The sequence below is a fragment of the Eublepharis macularius genome, chromosome 15, assembly GCF_028583425.1.
Source record: "Eublepharis macularius isolate TG4126 chromosome 15, MPM_Emac_v1.0, whole genome shotgun sequence".
In the NCBI taxonomy this organism is placed as follows: Eukaryota; Metazoa; Chordata; class Lepidosauria; order Squamata; family Eublepharidae; genus Eublepharis; species Eublepharis macularius.
The window spans coordinates 18,842,134-18,863,548 of record NC_072804.1 but is presented as its reverse complement, the minus strand read 5'-3'; the positions used below and the strand labels follow the sequence as shown (position 1 = coordinate 18,863,548).

The 21,415-nt window shown below is 45.0% G+C and overlaps 1 protein-coding gene across 4 annotated transcripts in view; it reads right to left on the bottom strand.

The window, feature by feature from the left end:
- LDB2 (LIM domain binding 2) overlaps positions 1–21,415 on the bottom strand; it is a 343,322-nt gene that overhangs the window by 52,535 nt on the left and 269,372 nt on the right. For all 4 annotated transcript variants that reach the window (XM_054998716.1, XM_054998718.1, XM_054998717.1 and 1 more), the window contains exons 4-5: positions 17,215–17,337; positions 15,442–15,525 (exon numbers count right to left, since the gene is read on the bottom strand). In XM_054998716.1, coding sequence (XP_054854691.1) covers positions 15,442–15,525; positions 17,215–17,337 — 207 coding nt within the window. The remainder of the gene's footprint in view (positions 1–15,441; positions 15,526–17,214; positions 17,338–21,415) is intronic.

Below are 21,415 nucleotides of genomic sequence, written 5' to 3'. Positions count from 1 at the left end.
GTTTGCAGGGATGAGATTGGAGTGCCCATGGCTACAGAACACCCCCTTCCCCCTCCCTCCCTCGGGTGTCTTCTCCCAGCTGGTGACTGCTTTGCTGCTCCGTGGTTGGAAGGAAGCCCTGCTGATCAAGGCAAGCTGGGCTTCCATTTGGGTTTCCAGGGCGACAGAAGGAGGGCAAACACAGCTCAGGCATTCCCCTGGCTCTGTTGCCAGGGGAATAGATTGCTGGCACCTGAGTGTCTGGCTTCCCAATCCGAGCACGATCGCCCCAATCAAGCCCCGATCCAGCCCTCCTCCGGACCGCTGGATCGTTGGCCGTGCCCGAGCACAATCCACCAGGTCCCCATCGTGTGATTGCCATTATCGTGGTTTTTTTTCAATCGTAATGCGGATCATGCCCATCTCTAGTTGTAATTCCGCAAGATCTACAAACCCCACGTGAAGACTGGCATTCCTGTTCTGGCCCCTTGTCCTGAAATTTTAATCCTGAAGAAGCTGAAAGGGAAGCTAAAACCCTGAAACTTCAGGCCAAACCCTGAGAGTTGCCACTTCTATGTTTGACATCCCTATTTTTGTGTTCTGGATAAAGGGCTTTCTAAATAACTTGACTATCAGGTCCAACAATACTTGCTTTCTGAGATGCAATAAAAACAGATCCTGAAAGGGGATGTCTGTAGGAGTCACTTAAATGTCCCTCATACATCTTTTATGAGAAATAGTCTGATCTGCAGCAGAAATAGCCCGTAGACCTTTAATTAATGCAAGCCACTTCTTTCTTTCCTTTGAAAGTATGTTTTCTTGGCCTAGATGGTTTAATAAGATGTAACTTCATTCATTTGCCATAAAAATGTTGTTCATGTCTTCCAATCAGATCCTCAAGGATGATATTCAGTCCTTTGGGCACATCTAGGACCCAGAATCAAAAATCTAAATCTAAATCATTTCCACCTTTGTACAAAATAAAATCAAATGTACATTGCCAACAACGTTTTTTGTGCATAAAGGTGGCATTTCCATAGTGAGAAAACAGCTCAAGGGAACAGAGAAATTAATTTCAAGAAATTGGATTTTGGTGGGTACAAAAGATTTCAGAGTGGCTGAAAAACTTTGAGGATGGTGGGGTAAGTGAAAAATATACTCATTGACTTTGACAGAAACTGGGCTGAGCCCTATTAAGAAATTTTAACTTCAAATGTTATACTACTGAATTAGTCATAGCCTTGGAAAGAAGGAAACGATACGATTCAAGAGAGCCACTTTCAATGAGCGTTTCATTGCCTGGTGACAACTATTAGCCAGACAAACCTCCGTGCTGATTGTGATACACTCAGGTGAGAATGCCTGGTCCATATGCTCAATAGAATGAAGCGGTGATGAATGGGTAGAGGATCACGGTGGTAGAATGGACTACAGGTCGGGGAACGACATGTTTGGATATTATGTTCAAAACAAAACTGTGCTCAGAAAAACTGCACAGCAGAGTGGACCGGGCTAGAATTCTGCTCTCTAATGTACTAGGTTTGCAATTTTAATTTGTAGAGAGTTTGAAGAGAACAGTGGCACCTCACTTGCAGGCCTAAAATGGTATTATCCACTGTAGTTGTAGTAGTAGTAGTAGTAGTAGTAGTAGTAGTAGTGAAAACAACAACAACAACAACATTCGATTTATATACTGCCCTTTAGGATAACTTAATACCTACTCAGAGTGGTTTACAAAGTATGCTATTATTATCCCCACAACAAACAAACACCCTGTGAGGTGGGTGGGGCTGAGAGAGCTCCAGAGAGCCGTGACTAGCCCAAGGTCACCCAGCTGGCTTCAAGTGGAGGAGTGGGGAATCAAACCCGGCTCTCCAGATTAGAGTCCCACCACTCTTAACCACTACACCAAACTGGCTCTCATACTACCTCATGGTAGAAAATGATATTTCATTGGAGAGACAGGGGACGGGGGCAGGGTTAAGATATTAGTCTTCTCCCACACCAGTCTTCTACTTCAAATTCCAACATCGGTAGGGATGTATGTAACAAAAAAGTCTGGGGGGAAAGTCATAGATCGGTGATTTTTCAAGTTTCAAAGCCTGACAATAGTTCTGAAAAGGAAATTAGTAGTATTCAGGGCTTTTTTTCTGGGAAAAGAGGGGGTGGAACTCAGTGGGTTTCCAGCACTGGGGGCAACTCTTGGCGAGAGGTGGTGCCCTTAGTACCACATGTGTGCGAGTAAAGTGCATGCATGCTCCCAGGGCCAATGACGTCACTTTGGGTTAGCTGAAACAAGGGGGGAGTTTTTAAAAGCTTAAATTGCCCTTGGTGAAAATCGTCACATGGCCAGTGGCCCCACCCCCTGATCTCCAGACAGAGGGGAGTTGAGATTGCCCTCCGCGCCATGCAATCTCAACTCCCCTCTGTCTGGAGATCAGGGGGCGGGGCCACCAGCCATGTGACCATTTTCAAGAGGTTCCGAAACTCTGTTCCACTGCGTTCCCCCTGAAAAAAAGCCCTGGTAGTATTATTGTGCTACTGCAAACAGGAGACCAAGGCTTCCTTCACGTCTCACCCACTTGGCATCTCCACACATACTGATGCTGTATAGCTTGAAATACACAGAAAAGACCTCAAATAGGACAACTCTATATCTCCAAACACCGGTGTTGATCTGGTTAGCTTAAAATTGGATGGTAAGATGTCCGGGTATGTGTGTGTATGGGTCTCAAATGATGGAAAGGTAAGAGATGTTTTAAAATAATTTTAAATCATTAAGCAATTATTTAAAATGGAGAACTCCAGCAATCTTGATTTCTGAAGAAGTGAAAAGCTCATACCCTACCACAAATTTTGTTAGTCTTATACATGCTACTGGACTCTTGCTCTTTTCTACTCCAACAAACCTGTCACTTTGAATACAGAAAAATATGCTGATGATGTCTTTTCTAATAAGACTTTTAAAAGACTGGTAAAAAGAGAGTCAGTTTGGTGTAGTGGTTAAGAGTGTGGGACTCTAATCTGGAGAACCGGGTTTTATTCCCCACTCCTCTGCTTGAAGCCAGCTGGGTGACCTTTGGTCAGTCGCAGCTCTCTCAGAGCTCTCTCAGTCCCACCCACCTCACAAGGGGATTGTTGTTATGGGGATAATAATAACATACTTTGTAAACTGCTCTGAGTGCGAGTTAAGTTGTCCTGAAGGGTGGTATATAAATCAAATGCCATTATTATTATCAAATGTTATTATTATAAATGATAATTTACTCTGTTTTCAGTGTAGGCCCTTCTCTTTCTCTTGCACAAACTATCCAGAGCATTTGGCCTTCCCATTTATTGCCTCCCCTAAGGTAAATTCAACTGCATCCTAAACCTAGCACCTGACCTGTAGATCACAGACCTTTCTCATGAGTTCCTCCCTATCCTTTTTCTTTTTGAACAAATGCTACCTCTTAATTCCCTAGGTTGGTTCCGGTGAATGCTTCAGAGATCCTTTTCATCTGTGATTTCTTCATCCTTTTTAATCTTGACTTTATTTTTGTCTTGGGGGGGGTCATCTGTTTGTATGGCAAGAATTCACACGCTTATATCCTGTACACAAACACTGGCCTCAAAAATAGTAGATTGAGTTTAACACCTTCCTTCCTTCCTTCCTTCCTTCCTTCCTTCCTTCCTTCCTTCCTTCCTTCCTTCCTTCCTCTTGTTACGTTTCGTCCCCTCTGGAAGATGTATCCGGCACGTCCACCATTTTAAGCATTGTTTCCCCACATATCCTCGTGTTCAAACAGAAAGAAATCTCAAAACATACCATCTTCTCTTATCTGTGCCATTTATAAAACAAACCTGGCTTTGGTTTCCAAATCTCTCTAGCAATTTATTCCAGCCTATCACCACCTCCCTCAGCTTCTTCATTTGAAATACATGTTTATTTTCCTTCTTAGAATTTAATTTTTCCACAAAGTGTGGAGATACTCATACAACCTGGATAACCCACTTTATATAGATCAATTCAGTCACATCCCACCTAATTAACTGAGCAGTTGATTTACAGGGTTGGTCATGTCAGAAAAATTCTTATGTATCAGTTTTGAGGGAACTATTATCTAAGAATGTGCATCAGCCCCACCCCACTCGAGGAAACCCAGGAGAGCATTCAAATGTTTCATGAACACCTCGTTATTTTTGAATGACTGGCAAAGTAATTCTCTGTTGGAATTCTGGCTTCATTCCAGCCCCTGTTTTCAGGGGGGGGCAAGAAAGTTGTACAATATAGTTAAACTAGAAACAACACCCATTGTGTGAAAAAATACAGTGGGCTCTAGAAAACTGATTTGGTGGCGCCCTCCCAGTGGCAAGTGGGCGCTTTGCAGCAGTCTGGAGGGTACTGAGGGGAGGTGTGGGGAGGAGTGCTGAGGCCGTTGAGTCGTCAGCAATGCACTTGCACAAGGATAAAAAGTGAGTCGGACTCGTCACCAATACAGCTTGACCAGGGCTTTTTTTCTGGGAAAAGAGGTGGTGGAACTCAGTGGGTTGCCCTCGGAGAAAATGGTCACATGGCTGGTGGCCCCGCCCCCTAATGTCCAGACAGAGGGGAGTTGAGATTGCCCTCTGTGCCACTCCAGCAGCACGGAGGGCAATCTAATCTCCCCTCTGTCTGGAGATCAGGGGGCGGGGCCACCAGCCATGTGACCATTTTCAAGAGGTTCTGGAACTCCGTCCCCCAGCGTTCCAGCTGAAAAAAAGCCCTGAGCTTGCCTTTTATATAGTGGGATGTCTGTGAGGATGTCTGTATTCTGACTGAATATTTACAGAATAAAAATTGGTAGTTACATTTATGACATAATTGTTTGGTTATGGCTGCCAAGCCCCTGCTTGGGTGGAGGATTCCCTGCACTGAGTTCCCTCTTCCCTCTGCCATTTAAGAGTGGTGTCACTGGCATGATGATGTCACTGTATGGTGACATCCACAGAACTACCACAGAGTTTTCAGGGATTCCTAGAGCTACTTACATCCCTTCCAGGTAATTCTCAGAATTCAACATGCCAGTAACACTGCCCACTCACAGGATCCTCCCACCAGTTGCCAGGCTCGGCCTAGCAACCCTATCTCTGATAGAAGTTCAAATACCAACGACACCTCTCCACTTTTTTGGGGTGGGGTGGGGGGTAGAGCAATGCAAGATAAATCGAAACACAAATGTCTGAAGCAGTCATTATGCTTTCCTACTATACTTATTATAAATACCAAAATACTGCTTTTCCCACGCACAATGTACTTCATGTACAACATAACACAATGTTTTTAAAACAGATATTTAGCACAAAATGCAAAAGACACAGCTAATCCGCAGTCAACAAACACAGTCTCAACAGCCCAGAAATGATTCAGCAGCCAAACGCTTTTCAAAATAAAACAGATTTTACAGTTCCTTATTGAAAGGCCATGTGGTCTGTGATCTCACTAGGAGGCTATTTTAAAGCAATCACAGCAAACAGGGCCAGATCTAGGGTTCCCGGTGCCCGGGACAACCCAAGTCCGGCCACCCTCGCGCGCAGCACATGCATGCTCCTAACGCTGCGTGATGATGTCACTTTGTGATGTCATCACGCAGGGCGGGCGTGCCGCCAGCAGAGCAGCGGCAGTGCCGGCAGCTGGGAGGCTGCCCGCACCACTTGCCTGCCCCGCTGAGGGGGCGGCCAGCTTGCCGTGCGCTCCCTGTCCTGCGGGGCAGGCGAATGGCGCGGGTGGCCTCCCAGACCTCCGTGCCACTTTCTTGCCCAGCAGGACAGGGAGCGCGCGGCAAGCTGGCCACCCCCTCAACCGGGCAGGCGAATGGCACGGAGGGCTGGGAGGCCACCCGCGCCACTTGCCTGCCTGGCTGAGGGGGTGACCAGCTTGCCGCACGCTCCCTGTCCTGCTGGGCAGGTGAATGGTGCGGGTGGCCACTCAGCCACCCGCACTGCCGCCGGCGTGCTCCCGGCAGCTGGCAGCTGCGCCCGGCACCCCCCTTTGTCGCCACTGGGGGCAGACTACCCCCCCCGGCCCCCCTCGATCTGGCCCTGACAGCGTTCTCCACTAACCAACTTCACATGGTGACAACGAAGGCTCCAGAGCACGGTTGTGTTTCCGCCCATGGATCCCCCCACAACTCCCCCATCCCCGGTTTGGCCCATGGAGCACCTAGCAACCTGAAGTGTGAGCTATGTTTTTGCGTCACCTCTCAGGCCATATTCTACGTGGGATTGCAGGAGAGAGAGAAGGCCATGTTTGATATCAAACGGAGACATTAAGATCTGGTTGCAGGAAACTGATTCACTGACAGGAATGTAGCCACGTTCCCCTGTGGGCATGGACACTCCCTTGATGACAGTTCTATTCTTTGGCTTCCTGAGGGTCATTAAAATTCATGCCATGTTTAAAGATCAGAGTTTGCTGGGCAATAATTGACCTCCTCGGACCATCAAAGAATTGCCGAGTTCCCTGAAAAATTAATCATAAGGAAGCCTAAGACATCAGCCATCTCCTCGCCTTTGTTAATCAGGCTTGCCATTCAGGTAAATCAATCAAACCACTAACCAGCCTTTGTCCAACAGGCCTCAGCTGGCCACCTGTCCAAGAAACTAATCATCCCAGGCTGACTTTTCCATATTTCCCCCATATTTGTAGCTCTTTCTACCTTCTGCTCCCCTAAAATTAAAATCTTCCAATCAGATCCAAAGTTTCTAGCCTAGCCCCAGTCCCATCACAGCAGAGACACTGTCCTCCTCTCAGCGCAACTAAAGGTACATAAAAAACCCCACTTCTTCTCAGACCCCAAACTTTTGTAGCTGGTTTCTGGATCCTACTTGCTACGCAGCCCACAGTTAGTCCACTGTTGCTGAAACCACTTCGTCTCCCTAGTCTCCTCTGGGCTTCCCACAGACTTCAACAGGCTTCCAATGAACTGGGTCCTTCCTTCTTCCTCCTCATTTCTACCTAGAATAGAAAAGGTGTATCTTTGCTCCCCTTATATATTTCAATTGACATTGCACCACACCGAGAGCTAGTATTTTGCTCTTCTCTGCTAGTTAGAGCCTGACAGCTGGAAAGACAAGACGCTCACTTCTCTTCTGTCCTGTTCTCCATTTTCCCATACTTGCACTTTTAGCTTAGAAGTAACTCCTGCTCCAAACTGGAATAGCTGGTTTTTTTTAGGAAACGTGCTATTTGCTTGTACTTTGTTTTAATATCTGCTAGTATTTACTCAGGATAAGTTTCTTCCTTGCTTTCTTCCTAATCCCTCCCTCCATAAACCTGATATTTCTCTTTAAACCTTTAAGTCTGTTTCTATTCTCCTTTTCCTGCTGAATTAGGCTCCTCACAGTTACTCACAGCTACTTCATTAGGTAAAGATCCCTGCTCCCACTCCCTGTACAAGCAAGAAAGAATTCCCCATGCCAGTCTGAACATGCATGTTCACATGTTTGCAGGGACGTGGTAACATAACCACACAGCTCTGGCAGTTTATATGCCTATTCTATAGCACAGGTGATAATGCTCAACCTTTCAAACATTACAAACGAGTTCCCATGGTGATGAGCTAGAAGCATCAGCCATGATCACATCTAGGATATGATCAGGCCGCCAAGATTCACACCACTGGAATGCCAACACAAGCAGTCTAGCCAGCTGTTCAAAACCACCTTTAAGTGAACTGTACTGTATCAAAAGGGCTAAAATAGGCCTGAGGTCTATCAGCTTCCTGATAAATATCAGGACTAATAAGGTCATCTTAATGCTATCATCTGGCTGGAACTCAGATTGGTAAGGGGTGAACAAAGATGGTTCATCCACAAATGACTGAGATTGCTTTGCTATCAAATCCTCAATAAACGGCCCTAAGAAGAGATTAGTGGATAGTGGTCAAAAACTGGCTAAGGCAACTTTGCACAATGGTGCTTCATTTGAAGAGTGGCTGAAATACCACTCCATGTCGAATAATGTACTGCTAATGGTGGCTGCTGCCTCACAAAGCTCACTCTGTCTAGATTTCACATAACCAAATGGAATGAATTTGCCCTCACAAGCACACATCCATTGTCTTTTTAAAATAAAGGGTCAACAAAATAACAGTTCTTTGGTTCTTACCAATTTGTAAATTTGATCCCTTGTTCAGGAACCTTGAAACTGGTTTTCAGTGCCACAGTTACTTGAATTTTACAGATTACTACTACTACTACTACTACTACTACTACTACTACTACTACTTTGATGTATAAACCGCCCATCCTCAGGGGCTCTGGGCGGTGAACATCAGTTAAAATCAATAAAACAATTTTTTCCCCTAAAATCAACATACAATAAACAATAATAAAATAAATTAACCAAATATATTAAGGTGCAATGGTGGGAAAAAAACCCCATCCCAAAGGTGTGAGGCTGACATGGCACCGCCCCCTTCAACCACCAAACGCCTGGCAGAACAGCTCTGTCTTACAGGCCCGGCAGAACGATAATAAGTCCCGCTGGGCCCGGGTCTCCATTGACAGAGCGTTCCACCAGGCTGGGGCCAGGACTGAAAAGGCCCTGGCCCTGGTTGAAGCAAGGTGGGCTTCCTTAGGGCCGGGGACCACCAGTAAACGTTTATCCGCTGATTGAAGCAGTCTCCGGGGAACATACAGGGAGAGGCGGTCCCGAAGATATGCTGGTCCCAACCCGCTCAGGGCTTTAAAGGTAAGAACCAACACCTTGAACCTGATTCGGAATTCAACTGGAAGCCAGTGCAGCTGGTGCAGGACAGGTGTGATATGTGACTGGTAGGATATACCAAATCTGAGCATGACAAATCTGAGCATGACAAATCTGAGCAAATGTCAAAATGACAAATCTGAGCAAAGAATGACAAAGCTAAGCATAAAGACGTGTAAAGAAAACTGTACTGGAATCGATGTCCCGCACTTCTTGCAGGCCCAGTAAAAGACCATGTGGGATAGGCCTTTTTAAAAATAGTACCAAGATCATGGAATTCTCCATGGTACATTTTCTGATGGTATTTCTGAGTACATTCAGGCTTTTCATCTGACTTTCCTCCCTGTGTTTGCTCCTCCAGCCCTCACTGTTTTTTGAACTGTGCCAGTGCTTTTTACGCTTATTTTATTATTTTACGCTTATTTAGTCATTTTAAAGATTACTGTTGCATTTTGCTGTTTAATTGCAAACTGGTTCTATTTTTAAGCCATCTAGCGAACTTGAAAATGCCAAAAAGATGGATGTGAATATTTCAAATAAATAAATCAAATGCTCCGCAGTAGGGTTGCCACTTACCCAGTTATGGTTGGAGACCTTGTGGCGATACTTTCTGTCCCCTGCCCTTGTTCAATAGTGGCGGCCGCAAGGGGTGGGGTCAACTAAACACAGTCTAAAATAAACACTAACAAAGCTAATTGTCCTCCTGAGCATACAGTGCATCACTCTGTTGTATGTAGGGCTTTTTTTCTGCTGGAACGCGGGGGAACGGAGTTCCGGAACCTCTTGAAAATGGTCACATGGCTGGTGGCCCCGCCCCCTGATCTCCAGACAGAGGGGAGCTTAGACTGCCCTCCACACTGCTCGGTGGCACTCGCCGGCGCGGAGGGCAATCTCAACTCCCCTCTGTCTGGAGATCAGGGGGCGGGGCCACCAGCCATGTGACCATTTTCTCCGAGGGCAACCCACTGAGTTCCACCACTTCTTTTCCCAGAAAAAAAGCTCTGGTTGTATGTATAGAACAAATGTTGATGACACTTTTTAAATAGCTCCCTATGGCAACCAAAGTTTATATGTGGTTGCTGTTGCAGTTGCCAGCTTTGGCTTCTGCACAGCTGACTACTTTTGGCTCAGAGGAGAATAAAAATGATTTGTTCTGCCCATCGGCAGAATTTTTCCTCAGGATTATCGCCAGCATTTGCAATATGCAGTGGAAGAAAAAGGGCTGACATTGATTTGATTAAGTTTAAAACCTTATTTAAAAGCATATTAAACAATGCTAACTATTTTAACCATCAGAAATGTTTATATAAAATAACATGAAGTGCTGACTGTCACAATCTGAATGTTTCCCCTCTTTGCAGTGTATAGTTTTCCCTGGGCCAACTTCAAGTAATGTTCATTTCAAAATTAATAAAACGAGTTGCAGATTGCAGTGGAGTCACCATTATCTGAACTCCAATTATCCAAACATCTTCATTATCCAAATTCACTTTTTCTCTTTCATGTTTTCACAGTTTTACACAAATTGCATTTCGTTTATCCAAGCTTCCAATCTAAGTGCACTGGCCATTCCCTATTCTTTTTGGGTAAATGAGGCTATCATCCAAGCCTTTTATTGTCTAAAATGAGAGCTCCTAATCTGTACTGCATCTGAAAAGAAATTAGTGATTGTGTTGCCTGCACAAAGTAGGAAAAAAAAGAAAACGAAGACTATCGTGGCTTAATCCTACAGGGCAAGCCAAAGCCCTTAGGGCCAGCGTGAAACCATGCAGAGGCAAACCGGAAGGAAGGAGCAGTAGTGACCTGACAGCTGGTGGAGCGCCAAGAGCCTGGAAAAGAGGCATGGCAGTCAACAGGCCAGTGTCAAGATCAGCAGGGCTCGGTGAGCTTCTGGGCAGAGAGTATGAAGACCTAGTCTTCAGAAAAGAATCAAGCTCTCATTATGCAGGTCCTAAAGCCTGCCTCAATCACCACCTTCTTGCCGAGGAAGAGATATCTTAAAGGAACTGGCCAAAATTCCATCCATTCCTCCATCCATCCATTCCTCCATCCATCCAAAGCTCTTATACCCTGCCTTTCTGTCAACATTGGAAAACAAGGCAGTGTACACACTAAGAAGCAGCCCTAACAGCCCAGACTAGCCTGACCCGACCAGAGGCTAAGCAGGGTCATTTCTTGATGGGAGAACAGTAACGAAGTCTAGGGTTGCTATGCAGAGGAAGGCAATGGCCAACTACCTGAGTTCCTCACTTGAAAGCCTCTTGAGACAGAACTTCATGGAGTCACCATGAGTCAGCTGCGACTTGATAGCACACTTTTACCTTTACGTAACAGGAGAATTACAACTGGAAAGAAAACAAGCCCAATCTGTTCTTCTAAACCTCTGCAGCGTTGCTGGAAGACCACGCAAGAGAAGGCTGGCAAAATCCCTCACCCCAGCCCTCAGATGGACCTGCTGCTACAAACGGCCTCCGTCCCATACCAGGTAGATGTTGCTCCACCCTCACAAGTAGCTACTGAGCAACTTCAGCAACGGATGCGTTGGGGGGGTGGGGAGAGAATTGTTAAAACAGTTAAATCATCTGATTTTCAATTCCTCGAAAACTTTCTGTATATGTGATATCGTAGAGATGAAGAAATCCATGGCCTCCATGAAAATAAGCAGCCGTAAAAGGATGGAATCATTCATAAGCGATGTCTCTTATTTGATGTCCCAATGCTGTGGCTAATAACCATTGGTGGACCTCTATAAAAATGTTTAAAGATCTTTTTTGCACAAGAACTGCACTATTAAGTTTGCCAATTAAGATAAAAGTAATTTACCCAGAACAAAACCCCTTAATATATATTTCAAGAAAGCTCCCCTCTTCCATTTTCCCACTCAAGATACCTCAAGCAGCCATCTTGAATTCCAAGGTCACTTCTTAACCTAGGCCTAATCCATCTGGAGAAACTACCTTGCCAAGATTTAGTAAAGTGTATCTTACACAATCAGATCATAGCCAGCCTCTAGAGAATCTGTAATAAAAGGTTGAGAGGGAAGGAAAGTAGACGACAGAAGCTATATATATGAAGTACAGCTTGAAACCCAGCTTAGCACATGATAATATTAACATCTTTTTTAAAAATCATCTACATGCAACCATTTGAGTTCACTATAGTCTTCTGCCTAACCTGATCTCAAGCCTAAGGTAAAACTGAACAAGTATCAATCAGTGAATGGATTTCTTCCCTCAGACTTCAGCTGTATGTTTGGTAGCAGACCAGGGCGAGGGCCTAGGGTTACAACTGAAGGGCAGGGGAAACAGTGGGGCAAGAGGGAAGGCCCCCCCACACCTACCTCTCCTCTGACAAGCTTTTCACCAGTCAGGGCTCCTGGAGAGATGGGTATGCAGGGGGAACTGGGCCCACCATGGCATGCCTTGCTCATACCTCAGCCGGGGAAAAACAAATACTGCCAAGTTCTCTCTCCAATTCTAGTTCTTTTATTCTTATGGGAGGTCCAGAAGGTGATAATGCGATTGTAAACACTCTCTCCGTGAATGGCGGCTCCTGCTAAAATTGTGCCTTGCATAGTATAATTTTAGTTTAAAACCTATTTGGCATATCTTAAGACTTTAGCTAATTTGCCACATTGCATTTGCTTCATAATATCCTGCACCTGCTGGTAATTTGCATTTTAAACTACACCATACCAAACCTAGATTTATACTGCAGTATGTGCATGTTAAGGCAACACTAGGGAACACTTTTAGCATATAAAAATAACAGTTACTGAATGAGCCTCAAGGATCAAAACACACCAGGAGTGAACATGTTATGCAACCTGCAAAACATTACAGCCAAGGCCAGCCCATAGCCCCAGAAAGGGCTCCGAAAGGCAGAGGTGGATCTGGCCAGGTGCCACGGCCCTGAGAACGTGGGTTTGCTTTTTTCGTACGCATCTGGATATTGAAACAACTAATCCGGGGTAAGGGTTAGCCACAGGAGAAGTGTAACTGTGCTTTGGTTGCAAACCACGGCTGCACTAGCACACTGCACCATGGGGAAAGAAGCTGTAGGCCTCCAGTTAGCCCCTGTAAGCAGCTGCAGAGGCCTTAGCCCCTCAGGAGGGCTCAGTACTACGATCTCCTTTCTGCCCTTACTTAGGAATAACAACAATAACAACAGCAACATTTGATTTATATACCGCCCTTCAGGACAACTTAACACCCACTCCGAGCAGTTTACAAAGTATGTTATAATTATCCTCACAGCAATCACCCTGTGAGGTGGGTGGGGCTGAGAGAGTTCTGACGGACCCAAGGTCACCCAGCTGGCTACAAGTGGAGGAGTGGGGAATCAAACCCGGTTCTCCAGATTAGAGTCCCACTGCTCTTAACCACTACACCAAACTGGAAGGGGGAAGCAGTAGCTCACAAAGTAAGGACTGGGTCCCTTTTGAAGATAGAATAGCTGCTTGTCCTTATGCTGGTCTGCCACAGGGGGGCAGAGAGGGAGACGGCAAAGGCAGGCGTTCCTACTACCCTTGGCCACTTGCCTGCTGAAAGAAGCAAGGAGTAGGGCAAACATTTCCAACGGCAGGGCTCCCTGGCTGCAATCCTTAGGGATGCTCTCCCATCACAAGATCTTCCTTGTGGAGGGGATTCACTCTGTCCACAAGCCCAACTGAAAACATGCAGGAAAGGTAAGTGGGAAAGGTAGAGGGGTGAGCAAAACAGGGCCCAGGAAAAGTCTTGCTTAATAATGAGGGACTAGAGTTTCTACAAATATTTCACTGTGGTAAAGGGTCATGAACCCTCACTTCATCTATTGCCCTTCATTTGTGACCTTGGGTCAGTCACAGCTCTCTCAGAGCTCTCTCAGCCCCACCCACCTCACAGGGTGATTGTTGTGGGGATAATAATGATATACTTTGTAAACTGCTCCAAGTGGGCATTTAGTTGTCCTGAAGGGCGGTATGTCAAGCAAATGTTCTTCTTCTTCTTATTCATTCTATTGTCTCCTCTGTGTTGAATATGTGAGTGTTGCAGGTAAGGGATTCTGTTTCATTTTTGGATCCAGGGTTTCTTAAGGAACTATGCATCATTTTTCTCCTTGGATGGGGCGGTGCCAGCTTGGATCTAATCCTTTTGGATTTTTTGTTATCATGCGTTTTGGCCCCATTCTTTGCAATGATGGTTTCCAGGCTCTTTGGGGCAGCTGTTTTTGCACTTAATGGCACCAAAATAGCACTGAACACAGTCCTCCCTCTAAACCATCAACGCACTGAGTTTTTCCTCTGTTACATTACACACACAAACACACACACACACATGACAATAGACCCTGAAGAGAGCAAGTGTTGATGGGTGTACACTATGGCAGGAAAATGGCTGGTAAAGGGTAGTAGGCGCAGCGGCGCTGTCGGCATTAAAAACAATCCTGCTTTATGTCCCTTTTTTCTATTTCTATTGTGCCAATAAATTATTACCTTTACCTCCTGCTGTTGCCTGTTGGTGCCATGTTTCCTTGTGCTTTGCAATTTTGTTCCCTCAATGAGGGGGTATTCTCACATTAATCTCCACTGATCTCCATCTTTCATATGCAAGCAAGCAGGCAGTCAGCATGACTGTCTGAATTCCCTGCCCTTTGTTGCGCTTTAAGAGATCTGTGTTATTTCCATGAGCTTTCCTTTTGCTACGGACAGGCAAGATTGTTTTTAAAAGGGCAGAGTAGGCAAATGGCTCACAGAATGGCGGGGAAGCAAACCTAAGTGGGGCTACTTATATGTAAGTTCAATAGCGCTTACTCCCAGGGAAGTGTCTTTAGAAGTGCAGCATATGACTGTGTGTTTCCCCTTCCAAGTGTTTCCAAAGCTGATAGACAGGGAGGGGGGGGGGTCTCCTCTTGTGAATTGCCAGGAAAACAATGCCATTGCCCAGGTAGCGATGGGGGAAAAAAAGATGCACTCGTGCACACTGTGCGTGTTCCCCTTTCCTGAAGAAGCAAGCTGTGATTCACGAAAACTCATACCCTACCACAAATTTTGTTGGTCTTATAGGTGTTACTGGACTCTTGCTCTTTTTTCCTGCCCCTTCTTGCCAATTAATATTGTTAAGGGCTCTCTCCCCTTCGGATCTAATTGGTGAATGCCGTTAAGTAAAACGAGATGATGCTGTGCGGGTCCAGGGCCTCCCTGCTGCTTCTGTGAGGTAAGAACCAAACTGAAACACGCAAACTTTTTGGCAGGAGGTTGTCATTAAAATTTGGTTTCCTGGACTTGGCTCCCCATTCCAGCAGCAGCTTTAATGAAACAAAGCAGTTTTGGAGTGTGCTTCCGGCTTGTTTGTTTCATTTTGCACACCCTTATCAGGGACCTGTCTTCTTTATTGTTCTTTAAGCACCAAGAACACTAAAGACAATAAAGAAAGAAAGACAATAAATGGAAAAAAGTAGGTCAAGATGTGGGAAGAAGCAGGAGACTCCCATGAGAGAAATCAGCCACCTCGATTTGCCAATATGTCTCCCTGCTGTATGAAGTGATTCTACCTGGCTGTCAAAGAAATGAGAAGGAAGAAAGACTTTCTGAAGTTCAAATCCAGCTGAACTGAATTTCAGAAAACCAGCTTCGTGAAACAAACTAATAAAAACTCTAGTGCTGCCAGTGACCAAGCTCATAGTCTTTAGGCTAAGGAAGGACTTGTCAAGGCGGTGGCCGTAACCTTTTCAAAAATTACTCCCAGTAAACTTACCCTGAGGTAGTTGAGGGTGAAGTTAGTCAGACCCATACGAGTGATATTTTTGGACAGCTGCTCCAGCACCTGGGGGTCTTGTGCCTGAACCCAAAAACAAAGATACATGCTTAGATTCTCACAAGAGAAACACAGTCAATAGTTATGTGAAAATGCAAGAGGTATTTTTTTTAATTAAGCATGTTTAGACTACAACATTTAAAAACAGGCTGCTGGTTTATAAAAAGCATCAAGGATCTTTCCTTGGACCATTAGATACTCAATTGCTGTGGGAAACGCCTACTTCATTCCCAACACTGAATCAATAATGATAATATTAAGCCTTTTATAGCACCTTAGAAAGTCTGTTACAACAATCTTATAAAGTAGGCGAGTAAGTAACCCCATATTTATTTATTTAAAACATATCTATGCTGCCTTTCTTTCCAATTCAGGGCCACTATGGCAGCAAACATTAAAATATTTCAAACATTAGATGTTGTAGATTTTCCGGGCTGTATGGCCGTGGTCTTGGCATTGTAGTTCCTGACGTTTCGCCAGCAGCTGTGATACAGCCCGGAAAATCTACAACAACTAATGTTCTCCGGCTGTGAAAGCCTTCGACAATATTTCAAACATTAAATAGCATTAAAATACAAATATCTATAAAATTTTGAAAATCATTAGACAAAATACATGAACACATAAAAACACACAAACAGGGTGGAGGGCTAATGAGAGTTAGTGGCCAACGCCAAACAAGAGCCAGTTTGGTGTAGTGATTAAGAGTGGCAGGACTCTAATCTGGAGAACTGGGTTTGATTCCCAACTTCTCCACTTGAAGTCACTGGGTGACCTTGGCTCATTCACAGCTTCTCGTAGCTCTCTCAGCCCCACCCACCTTACAGGATGTTTGTTGTTGTGGGGATAATAATGACATACTTTGTAAACTGCTCTGAGTGGGTGTTAAGTTGTCCTAAAGGGCAGTATATACATTGAATGTTGTTATTCTTGTTGTTATGTTATTAAGCAAAAAAGTCTACACACTGGTGGGAGCCAATGATAGAGGGAGACAGAAGAATTCCCCTGGGGAAGGAGTTCCAAAATTTTGGTGCCACAACTAAGAAGGCCCTTTCTAGAGATGCCAACCGTTTAGCCTCAGGTCGTGGGGCCTCTGAACATGACGGTAGTGGTTGGACAGATTCACATGGGAGTAGGTAGGCCTCAAAATATATGGGCCCCAAGTCTTATAGTGCTTTAAAGGTCAATACTAGTATCCTGAACTGGGCAAGATGCAAACTGGGTCAGAATAGATGGAACAAGACTGGAGTGATGAGGTCCCTATGACCCACTCCAGTCAGCTTCCTGGTTGCAGCATTCTGTACCTACCGACTGCAGCTTCCACACTGTCTTCAAGGGCAGCCCCCTGCAGAGGCACGGTAGTAACCTAATCTAGATGTTATCAAAGCATGCACCAGATTTTGCCCAGGGATGGCCAATGTGGTTAAAGGCCCCCCTGGCCACTGCTGCCACCTTTCTATCCTTATCTGGGGCAGAGAGAACATTGGCTGGCATGACACATGCAAGATTTGAACTGAGGACTTTGCACCCAAACATTACCTGAGCAATGCATTAGCAACATAAGACTAAAACCTTGGCTTGTGATAATGTATAACCCCAAGATTTACTGCTGGAGCAGCATATCTTGGGGTTTGGGATTTTAATGTTCAAAATGTTACGCAATTAAAAACAACAACAACATAACCATCAGTGAAACCCCTGTGGATTACTTACATGCATGGCTAAAATACTGCGAGGGACTAACTCTCTGTATTGTCTAATGGTAAAGTGCCAGGTTTTTATTCTCATAAGGTCATCAAAGGTAAATTCCAAGATAAGACGTCCTTCTGTGCACACCTAGGATAAAGGGGAGGGGGAGAAGGAAAAAGAAACATTTCTCTTGGATAAATTTAGAAAGGAAAAAACCTGTACAGGGCAAAGCTTTTTTGAAAAATGCTGACAGAATTTTATGTTCAGCTTTATTGAAGTAATTGTGTCCCCTCTTGAAGAAAAAAGAATTAAGGAAAGCAATTCAATTGACAATTGCTGATCAGGCTGTAGATTTTATAGTGTTCTGGGCTCTAAATCTTATTTATCTCATCTTTTTGTTTCCCTCTGAAATAACCACTGCTAATTAATGACACTAAGTCTTTCTGTTTGCAGTTATGAATACAGAACTCCTAGCTGCTCAACCAGAGAAGCTCATATTCTTCCTCTGTGCCCAGAGGAAGGCAAAAAAACTTCTAGGACCCCCAGCCAATCTGGCCTGGAGGAAAATTCCTTCCTGACCCCAAAGTGGCTATTGGCATTACCCAGGACATGTAAGAAAGGGCCACAAGAGCTCATCCCTTCATGCCCTCCTCTCTTGATCTGCATATATTCATACTGAGTCACAGAACCATCATAGTTGTCCAGTGGCCATCTAGCCTCCTCTTAAATCCCTCCAGGGAAGGGCAGCTCACCACCTGCAATATTGTGAAATGGAGGGGCCATTGTGATATTATATATGAGGGGTCACCATTTTTAAAAAACGACAGCTACTTGTGAGGAATGAAAAATGTTCCAAAGAACTTTCTCCCCCTGGCCCGGTCTCAAGTTTTGCTCTGACTTGGAAATAGAACATGGGACTAGGAAGAGCATCACAATTGAAGCTACCGGCTAAGCGGCACAGAGATGTTTTCTGCATGAACTCTTCCACCGATTTTTCCGGATATTTGATCTGCAAAGCGTGGATCCACACTTGAGGGAGTCAAACTGAAGTGGTGGCTGTTTAATTTTTTCTGCACTAGAAAAAAAAACTAATTTCTGGGTGGGCTTTCTCGGGAAACGCATCAGTTTCGTCAGTTGAGTGGCTGAAGGCTGGTCAGTTACGTCAGTTCATCTGCTAAGGAAACTTGCAAGGATTTTTTTTAAAAGGCACCAACAACATTGTTGTTTAAAAAAATAATTAAAAACTCCAAAAAATAATGGATTAAAAGTACAGGAAGCACAGAGGGAAACTTCAAACTATCAAGTGGGATACAGGACTCTCTGCAGAGTTTTGTGTTCGCCCCCCTCCCCACCCGCTGCAAGGTATTTTGTTTGGCCAGAGCTTTCCTGGGTAGAAGCTGCCATTAAAGAGAGGGAGAGAAAGAGGAAGACGGGGTAGGCAAAGGTGAGTTGGCGAGTGGATGGGAAGAAGGAAGCAGGAAAAGGGGGAAACTTATGGGTCCTTTCAGGGAAGGAACAGAGGAAATAGGGAAAATAAGATCCCCCCCCCGGTAATTCCCTGCTTAATACTTTATGTATCCCTTTTGTCTTCGGCAGTGAAGAACTCTTCCATCCCCTGATTATCTATCTATCTATCTATCTATCTATCTATCTATCTATCTATCTATCTATCTATCTATCTATCTATCTATCTATCTATCTATCTATCTATCTATCTATCTATCTATCTATCTATCTATCTATCTATCTATCTATCTATCTATCTATCTATCTATCTATCTATCTATCTATCTATCTATCTATCTAATCTGCCAGTAGTTTGCTGGCTGCTGTACAGAAGCCCCTGCATTATGTGAAAGACCCAAGGAAAAGTCACAAAAAGATCTGTTACAAGCCTGTAGTGCTTATGCAGAAAGACAATTCCTTGACGAGAAGACTTTTGCCAGCCTCCAGGTGAGGGCTGGAGTCAGATCTCCTGGAATTACAAGTGATCTCCAGACAACAGAGATCAGTCTCCCTGCAGAAACTGGCTGCTTTGGATTGTGGAGTCTGAGAGCCAAGCTACAAGTGACGCCTGACACAGGTTGGACACTTGTCAGCTTCCCTCAAGTTTTGATGGGAAATGTAGGCGTCCTGGTTTTACAGCTTGGCTCTCCATTACAGCTGCGAGACCAGGACGCCTACATTTCCCATCAAAACTTGAGGGAAGCTGACAAGCGCCCAACCTGTGTCAGGCGTCACTTGTGGCTTGGCTCTGAGGCACGATATCTTGCTGCAATCCCCCGCCTCCCCAATCCCCACCTTGCCCAGGCTTCAATCCCCCAGGCTCCAAGAATCCTCCAATTGAGAGCTGGCAACCCTACTCTGCAGCTAAGCAGGCCCACCGTGAGGCACACGGTTGGGTGATGGGAAAGTCCTTTACAGCTGAAGATAGCTAGAGGAATGCCTACAATAGAGGTCAACAATAGCTTTTACACTGGTGGTGTCCAGTCAGTGGCAAAACAAAGAATAGGGAGGCCACAGGAAAGGACTTCCTGGCAGGCTTATCTTGCAGGTTGGGAGGGGGTTGCAATCCTCCTGTTTTTTCAAGGAGGGCTTCCAACCACAGCAGTTTGGTTGCTCCGTTTTAATTGCACTTTTCACATAAAAACTGCCTTCAGAACTGGTTCCTAGCAATTAAAATTCAAAACACATTCCTGCCAGCAGACATCACACATGATAAATGAAAATTAAACGCAAGCTCTGCCTTCAGACTTACAAATGCAGGAAAAAGGTAAAGTCCGACTGTACCCCAATACCGTGCAAACTTGCGAACTGATTCTACCAACTAGGGATGTTGTTTTTTGCTGGTATTTGTTCCTGGTAAATCACAGCTCCAATTTCACAGCAGGACTGGAGTCAAGAAAATCTTGTGGGTCTCAAAGGGCGCCACTGGACTCAAATCCTGCTGCTCTACTGCGGACCGACATGGCAACCTACCTGAAACTAGCCCCAATTTCATCTACTCATTTTCAACTTCTTGCTGAATGAGCGGGTGGGCAGGTGGTGTTCCTGGTTTCCAATGCAGATGCACATCAATGCACGCCCATAAACGCTAAGCCACCACGCAGCACACCATCCAATTCTTTAATAGGCTGCAGTGACATCAACTACAGGTCTCAATGCGCGATAAAGCGATGGAGGTGGAAGTGGAAAAAATGCAGGTGTGGTCAGTAGCCAGATGTCACTGTCTGGGAACCTTACACTTGCCTCCTTGAAAGCATTTTGAACTGCTGCAGGGCAATTTTCCTAATATTTCCCCCCCAACATTTCCTAATATCACCACAGGCAGTGTTACCTGTGCATAGTTAACTGTGTCCGACTCCTTATTCTACCAAGTTTTCAACAGATACTGTCGCTCACAGCAAGCACTACACAATGCGTTGTGCCACTTGTTTCCTATTTTGCTCCTGGGGTAGAGCTTTCCTTGGCCAGCTAGGGTAGCCAACTCTGGCTTGGGAAATTCCTGGAGATTTGGGGGCGGAGCTTGTGGGGGGGGAGGTCATCAGGGATGTGATGACATAGACTCCACTCTTTGAAGCCGCCATTTCCTCCAGGGAAATTGATCTCTCCAGTCTGGAGATCAGTAGTAATTCTGGGGGTACTACAGACCCCACCCTGTGCCCAACCAGTAGACATCACTGAATTTCCAGAATCAAATTGGAAACCAAGCTTGTGCTATTCTGGTATCCCGGTACTCATTCCTCCAGAGTGCATCGAAACTTTTCTCGCTGGTGCTAACCAAGTCTGTAGGCAGAGACACTGGCACCTCTTCCTAACATGTCCTGTTTCTGTTTTGTTTTGTAGCCACAATGCAGCAGAAAACTTTTGGGAAAGCCACCAACTTAAGCAGTCAACCTACACCCATGAGAATATCTTTAACAAAGACCCATACGACACCATGGCTTTTAAATCAACAGAGCCAAGCAGCTGAATACAGCACAGAACAGCCGTAATAAAACCCTTAGCAATGTATCAACCCATGGCAGAGTGGAAGGGTGAAACTTTGGCTAGGATCTCTGTTATGAAAATGGAGAAGTTACAGGCGTGTCTCTTTTTGTCAGTGAAAGAGAAGTGCTGAGTTGTTAAACAGGTGTTTCTATCCAGTTTGGGACATGCTGTTCTTCTCTTTTTGGGACAGAGGTGCAACTGCCTTAGCGGTGATTGTTCTCCATAGAGTCAGTGA